At 40.9% G+C, this 7,734-nt stretch overlaps 1 protein-coding gene across 9 annotated transcripts in view; it reads right to left on the bottom strand.

Moving 5' to 3' along the window:
* Positions 1–2,647: 2,647 nt before the first annotated feature.
* Positions 2,648–7,734, bottom strand: part of UIMC1 (ubiquitin interaction motif containing 1) — a 139,130-nt gene continuing 134,043 nt past the window's right edge. For 8 of the 9 annotated variants that reach the window (XM_006076325.3, XM_025292967.2, XM_025292964.2 and 5 more), the window contains 4 exons: positions 7,226–7,397; positions 4,711–4,774; positions 3,659–3,701; positions 2,648–3,139 (listed from right to left, as the gene is read on the bottom strand). In XM_006076325.3, coding sequence (XP_006076387.2) covers positions 2,929–3,139; positions 3,659–3,701; positions 4,711–4,774; positions 7,226–7,397 — 490 coding nt within the window. In that variant the 3' untranslated portion in view covers positions 2,648–2,928. The remainder of the gene's footprint in view (positions 3,140–3,658; positions 3,702–4,710; positions 4,775–7,225; positions 7,398–7,734) is intronic. The other variant, XM_006076329.3, reaches the window with a different exon arrangement.

Below are 7,734 nucleotides of genomic sequence, written 5' to 3'. Positions count from 1 at the left end.
AGCACAATGCATGTGAAGTGCCTAGCTACAAAATGTGGAGAAACCCTTTCAAGTTCATACTAGTGTCAACTCTTCTTTTACATGAACTAAAGAGTGCGGGTCCCTCACCTTAGTCCCAGCCCTGATCCAGGAAGCACTGACAGGGGAGCTGGAAATGAGATAGGAAGGGAAGGAAGTCAACAGAGCATACATAATTAAGCTACTGCTGAGCTGAGAGCTCCTGAGGTTCAAGCCCTGAGGGAACTCTGGGAGACATGTAGAATGAACCTAAGTGAGGTGAGGAAGCTGGGGAATTTATCCTCCAAATTCCATTTTCACTGGTTGAGGGCTGCCTCAGAGGCCCTCACTTCCTGGCACTCCCAGCTCTGCCGCACACTAGCCTAGAGAAGTGCTAAGGCAGAGAGTTGCAGGTCCTTGCAATAGGACCCTGTGGGTATGCAGTAGAACAATGAGTGCCCAGGGGAAATGGGCAAGGCACAGCCTCGGCTAGAGGGCTGTTATAAGGATGAAGTGGAATAACACAACCACCGTGCCTAATAGAAAAGTTACCTTCTCCTTCCCCATTCATCACAATGCCTTGTGAAGTTCATGGAGTTTCCCAGCTCCTTGAGTTGGCAACACTAGCAGAACAGCTGCTTCCCATCTTTAAGAAGTAAAAGAAAAACAAGAAACAAAACCCCAAAATCTGATGGCCTGAGGCAAGCTCTAGACACCTGAGTTTGCTGTGGAAGGCTGGTACTTGATGGAACTAAGGTCATCAAACTGTATCCTCTCACATCTGCACATCACCTCTTTGGCTTTTCCACCTCTCACCATGACACTACTTAAGACATACAAAACTAGCATCACATTGAAATAACAACTACTGCCATTCACTCACCTTCTATGAGATAGATACTGTGCTTTTATATTATATACATTATCTTACTCTTTAGAACCCTGTAAGCTTTCCCCCAATTTATAGAAAAGGAAACTAGGTCTCATAGATGTTAACTTGTATCAGAAGCAGAGGTTCAGATTCAGTTCAGTTCAGTTGCTCAGTGGTGTTTGACTCTTTGTGACCCCATGAACTGCACCATGCCAGGCTTCCCTGTCTATCACCAACTCCCAGAGTCTACTCAAACTCATGTCCATTGAGTCAGTGATGGCATCCACCCATCTCATCTTCTGTTGTCCCCTTCTCCTCCCACCTTCTATCTTTCCCAGCATCAGGGTCTTTTCAAATAAGTCAGTTCTTCGCATCAGGTGGCCAAAGTTTCAAGTTGATGTCATACTCTTTCCACTGACTTTGTCTCTTCACTAAGGTCCCTCACACAGGACCACCAGTATTGGGAGAATAAGACAAATGAGCAAGCAGCCTTTACCAAAGATAGAGGTGGGAGGGCCTAGGGAGATGGCTGTTTTCTCCTGATTCCACATTAGTTAACAAATAAGCCTATCAGTAGTAGTCCTGCTGATCTACACCCTCCTCCAACCATTTGCCACTGACCCATGTTCTAGGGAGACTGCTCAACTATAAGTTAAATAATTCCCTTTCCAGAATCAGCCCTTTCCCTATTCTTATCTCCAGGCAGAGAGATAAACAAACTACCCCATTTATAGAACTTTACCTCCAATAAACTGCCATTTACTGAGAAAGAAAACTAGTGAAAGTTAAAGTGATGGGACGTAACTGATAAACTACTTCTCATTAGAAGGAAAACGGGAAAATAATCAATATTAGCATTTTTGTTAGGACTGAAGAGGCAGAGCACTGCAGTCTCACTGCCAAGGACAAAAAGTATTTTTTGTTTTTTTACTGTAAGCCTTTGTTTCCTCATCCGAAAATTGGGGGGGATAATACCTACCTAATAATGTTGCTGTGAGGATTAAACGAAGGCACACACGTTGCCTGAACCATAGCAAATGTCAAAAAATAACAGCAATTATGTGACGCTGGCCCCAATGTCAGTGCCATCCAACACCATGGCATGGAAGAAACAGAGTGAGCCTGCCATCCTGCCTTCTTCTAACTCTTAAGAGCTTATATGCAAACGCAGCTAGGCAGGAAAGAGTGCATTAAAAGCCTGTGCACTGAGGACAGACCACAGCTCTGTTCTTCACTGGAAGATCCTGAGCAACGAGGTTGAGAACATGCATTCCTCTACTGATGTACTGAAATAGAAGTTACTTCCTGTTGCTGCTATGACCTCTGATGGCAATAGAAGCAATCTCAGCTTTAGCAGATGAATATGCACAGCATCCCCACTGGTTAATCCAGGAAGAAAAAATAATTGTATAGAAATTAATAACTTGAGAGTTCATTTACAAATTCCTGGAAAGAATGACTGGACATATTCCTTCAAAGGTCCTGTGCTCTGGCTGAGAATTCTTAACTGGGTGAGGCAGCAAGATGAAGTGACAAGTCACTGAACAGTAAGGACAGCAGAACAGAAGTAGCATTCAATCCCTTGGCATCTTCCAGAATGATGTCCGAGAAGGTCAAAACAGTAAAACTTTACACTACATATTCAGTGAATATAGGCAGTATGTCAGAGACCAGTAATGGAATTCCAAAACATGCAATTTATGAGTCTGAGAACTAGCTCCATAATTAAAACACCCCTCCCCAAGCCCTGCAACACAGAGACAAAAAGGAAACTCTCCATCTTATTGAAATAAGACTTCATTACAAACATAGATAAATATATTTAAATTTTCTTTTTAACTATACTTGAATTCAAACAGATTGTTATAAAACAAAACACTACACACACAGTTGTCTGTATAGCTCATAGAAAACATAAAAACCAGAATGTTGAGTAGATGCTGGTAGTAGAAACTGTAGGGGCAAAACTTCCTTAACAATGAACTGCAGGCCACTAAGGCTTAATAAACATGGCAGACTTCTATTGCTAATGATTTTGTCAACCTTCGGACCCTAGAAATTCAGGATTTCCTCCTTCTTCCTCTACCTGCTTTGGTTTGTGTCTGGCTACGTGGCCGGACAGTAAGCTGCTTTTTAAAGTCCACTAAGCAATCTGTGGCTTCTGAAATAGAAACAAAAGACTTGATGGGAGACTCATTTGAATCGAGATGTGTAAGGGAACTCTGCATCTCTCTGCTGCAGCCTGCTTCTTCTAGCCCTGGTGAAGACACCCTAAAGAGGAGAAAAAAACATCAGAATTCACGATACACCTACTAATAAGCAATAAGTATGTGTCTCAGGGGTATTTACATATACTACTAGCTCACATAATCTTTGGAATACTTCAATCAGATAAGTACTGTCATTTCCCTTTCACAGATGAGGACACTGGGAAAATCATACACCCAAAGCCACACATTTGGGCAGTGAGGAAATGAGGATTCAGACCCAAATTCCCAAATCGTTTGACTTCTAAGTCAAAAGATGAGGGCTGGGTGGGGATAGACAGACAAAAAAGAATAAGACGGCTTTTTCTGTGCTTATATATTAACACCATGAATGAACGGAGGTAGCCATCAAATTCTTAGCCTAGACATATGAGGGTCACAGAGTTATATCAAGAATGGTCACACAGCTCCACAGCTCTCTACTTCAACTCTTTGAATACCACATTATACACAGAATACAGGACCAGGCCTATACTTTTCTAAAACTGCTGACAGCCACACTTCAATGCACACCCCAATTCACCTGAAGGCTCCTGTTTCTGAAAACTTGGTCTTTATCTCTGCATCTGTGATAGGAGATAAAAAGTAATAATTTTTTTAGCAGTGTTACAATCATAATACTTTTCACTGTTCCTGTGCTTCCTATGTTCTGGGCACTGTTCTTCATCAGGTTTATCCAGGTAGCTCAGATCTCCAATACCCAGACCAATGGAATGTGAGCATTAGCATCCAATAGGCTTAGCTGCAGAAGTACAGAGGTGAACATTTTTGAATGAATAACCACTGAACAAACCTACTTCAAATCTGGACTTGAGGAACAAGTTGCCAAGGAAAATATGCTACCTGCAGATCTATAATCTGCTGACCTAAAGGCAGTAGGCTATGGGGCTCAGAGAGGCAGCCTTTTTAGTCATCAGAAGACACAACAGATTCACTTGGTAGGAATGAACTATTAGAACTAGATGGCAAGCAAATCTCATCAGACCTAAGCAAAAGTTCCTCTTTCATCTACGTCTAGTAAATTTTAACAAAAGCAACTATCAACAAGAAGAACAATAATAATAATAGCAGCTAACATTTATCAAGAGCCTATTTACACCAGGGAAAATACGTGGACCTTTACTAGATATAATCCTTTCAATCTATGAAGTTGGTATTACTAACTCTATGCAATGCTACAGACTCTCAGGAGGACAGGTTGAGAGACACTAGGCTAAGGGTAACATGAATAATGCACAAAACATTAGGAGAAGACAGTAATGTCTGGTTTTCAATGTAAAAGGTGTTTAGGGCTTGTGCCATTGTCCTATGATTTGGAAATGTTTTTTCCCCAGTTCAACAGGCAGTAGAAAGCTCAAGCTTTATAAAAGCTGAAACAAAACACATGATAAATAAGACAGAGTATTTAATCTTCCTTAGGGAGAGATGATCTAGATCAAGTCTCAAAGGCCAGCTGATTAGGTCAAATGTGCACCCTCATAACTCTAGTAAAAACTGTGTAAAAGAGTTGGTAGTGGCTATGTTTACTGGAAGGCCATAGGCAGAAGCTCACAAAACTGGTCCTGAGGGCCTCACCTGCAGCCTTGTACTCAGACTGTTCCAAGAGACGGAGGAGACGGCCTTCATTTTGGCTTTTATCCTGTGTCAGAGAAAAAGAGATGAAAAGGTTATACAGAGAGTCTAAAATACAACTTCCTTAGCCTAGATCATAGATATCTCCAGGAGAGAAGAGGTGTGGGGACACAGCTGAATGGAAGTCTTTTGCTTTCTAATAAAGGAGGGTATACACAATTAAAAAAAAAAACAAAAGGGCTTCCCTACTGGCTCAGGTGGTAAAGAATCTGCCTGCAATGCAGGAGACCTGGGTTCGAACTCTGGGTCAGGAAGATCCCCTGGAGAAGGAAATGGCAACCCACGCCAGTATTCTTGCCTGGAGAATTTCATGGACAGAACAGCCTGGCAGGCTACAGTCCATGCTGTCTTAAAGAGTCCAACATGACTGAGCGACTTATCACTTTTACACAGTAAAAAAGCAAACATGATTAATAGATGCATCTTTATGCCAAGAATATATCCAGGAATGGATACCAGAGTCAAGGCAAATTATTCTCAGTTCAGTTTAGTTCAGTCACTCAGTTGTGTTCGACTCTTTGTGACCCCATGGACTGCAGCATGCCAGGCTTCCCTGTCCATCACCAACTCCTGGAGCTTGCTCAAACTCATGTCCATTGAATTGGTGATATCATCCAACCATCTCATCCTCTGTCAACCCCTTCTCCTGCCTTCAATCTTTCCCAGCATCAGGGTCTTTTCCAATGAGTCAGTTCTTCACATCAGGTAGCCAAAGTATTGGAGTTTCAGCTTCAGCATCAGTCCTTCCAATGAATATTCAGGACTGATTTCCTTTAGGATTGACTGGCTTGATCTCCTTGCAGTCAAGGGACTCTCAAGAGTCTTTTCCAACATCACAGTTCAAAAGTATCAATTCTTCGGCACTCAGCTTTCTTTATAGTCCAACTCACATCTATACATGACTACTGGAAAAACCACAGCTTTGACTAGATGGACTTTTGTTGGCAAAATAATGTCTCTGCTTTTTAATATGCTGTCTAAGTCGATCATGGCTTTTCTTCCAAGGAGATTGCTCTTTACAATTGGACTTTACTTCCATCACCAGTAACATCCATGACTGAGCGTTGTTTTCGCTTTGGCTCCATCTCTTCACTCTTTCTGGAGTTATTTCTCCACTCTTCTCCAGTAGCATATGGGGTACCTACCAACCTGGGGAGTGCATATTTCAGTGTCATATCTTTTTGCCTTTTTATACTGTTCATGGGGTTCTCATGGCAAGAATACTGAAGTGGTTTGCCATTCCCCTCTCCAGTGGACCACATTTTCTCAGAACTCTCCCCCATGACCCATCCATCTTGGGTGGCCCTACATGGCATGGCTCATAGTTTCATTGAGTTAGACACGGCTGTGGTCCATGTGATGAGTTTGATTAGTTTTCTGTGATTGTGGTTTATTCTATAGTAACCTTTGACCTATGATAGATTTGGAGAGATTTAAAACAGAAAATAACAAGTTTCAAGTTAGCTTTTAGAGACAGTGATGCCAGAGAAAAAACTAGCTCTGTGGTATAAACACATACCCATAAGCCTCAATTCCAAATTACAACCTCAAAAATCACCCCATTCATAAATGGGTCCCTTTTTCCCTTCATGATATATTATGGCTTCTCCATCTTGGTGTGCAATGATTGCTATGTCAGTAAGTCTAGAATATGGAGCTGCTGCTTTATGTTTAACTTCAAAGCCAAGACTTGTTCTTCCAGTTTTCTAATCACAAAGGCCAGAAAGCACATCTTCCCAGTGACCAGGGCAAGATCCCACGACTTGCTAATAAGGCTAGGTACAATGAGGTGTTCAGCAGAGTTGATCGTGAATATGTTCCTGGCAGTGGGGGTATGACTAGAATATACTTTCTGGAAAGTCATTTGGCAATACGTTTCAAGAGATTTTAAAATGTTTAGATTCATTGCCCTAAGAGCTCCACTTCAGGAAATCTATTCTAAGGAAATAATACAAAGACTAATTAATGCTTTAAACATAGCGTATAATACTAAAGAACTGGAAACAATCTGAATGTCCAATAATATGAGAATGGTTAACTGACTGTGTGATACAAACATTAAGAGTAATTTCAGAAACAGTTTAAAAATATACTTAGGAAGTTTGTTATGCTACAATGATAACTGTGTATGTACATATACAATTAATTAAAAATGCATAGAAAAAAAAGACTGGAAAAAAAATAGGCCAAAATACTAAAAGATGTCATCTTTGAGTAAATTACGGGTGATAATTCCCCCTGATTCTTCATATTTTTTTAACTTCCTGTATTTTCTATATTAAGTGTATACTACTTGAATATATATTATTTTTAATTAAAAGAAAAAATAATTTTAAAAAGCACAAATCTAGTTTCAAGATAAACAGAAGAAAAGGAAAGAGGGAGGAAGGGGAGAAAGAAAGCCCCAAACAGAAATGTGAAGAACTAGGTAACCTTCCCTAAAACACTCCATACATACCTTTAGGTTCCTCAGCCACTGTGGACGCTTCCTCCCCACAGCTGTGCATACTCTCTCACTCTCTTCAGGCTCATCTCCTTGGTCACCTCTTGCAAGCTGGAGACAGGACTCTACATGACACTGGTACTCTCTGAGTGGAACAAGGGATTTACAGAGGTAACACTTCTCATCCCTAGCCAATCAGAAAAAAATGGAGAAAAAGTGGTTTAAAAAAAAAAAAAAGATTTGCTTTTGCCTCTATGCTCCTAGATACATCTCAAATTGTGTTTTTACATCTTAAAGTTATTCTATGGAGGAGAAATGTCAACCAAAGCAGAATCGCTGCTCTCAGCAGGATCATCAATAAAATGAACCCAATGCCAATCCAAAGGACTGAGTGATTAGCGGTTTTCCCTGGGTGTTTCTTTGTATCCTGCTGTTGCAGCAGTAGGATGATGATGAAATAAGCTCTTCTAACTAACTCAAACAATGCTGATTGCTCTCCAGACATAAAATATTCTGTCAAACTC

This window comes from Bubalus bubalis, chromosome 9 (assembly GCF_019923935.1).
Source record: "Bubalus bubalis isolate 160015118507 breed Murrah chromosome 9, NDDB_SH_1, whole genome shotgun sequence".
NCBI classification, from domain to species: domain Eukaryota; kingdom Metazoa; phylum Chordata; class Mammalia; order Artiodactyla; family Bovidae; genus Bubalus; species Bubalus bubalis.
This window is presented reverse-complemented; position numbering and strand designations above follow the sequence as displayed.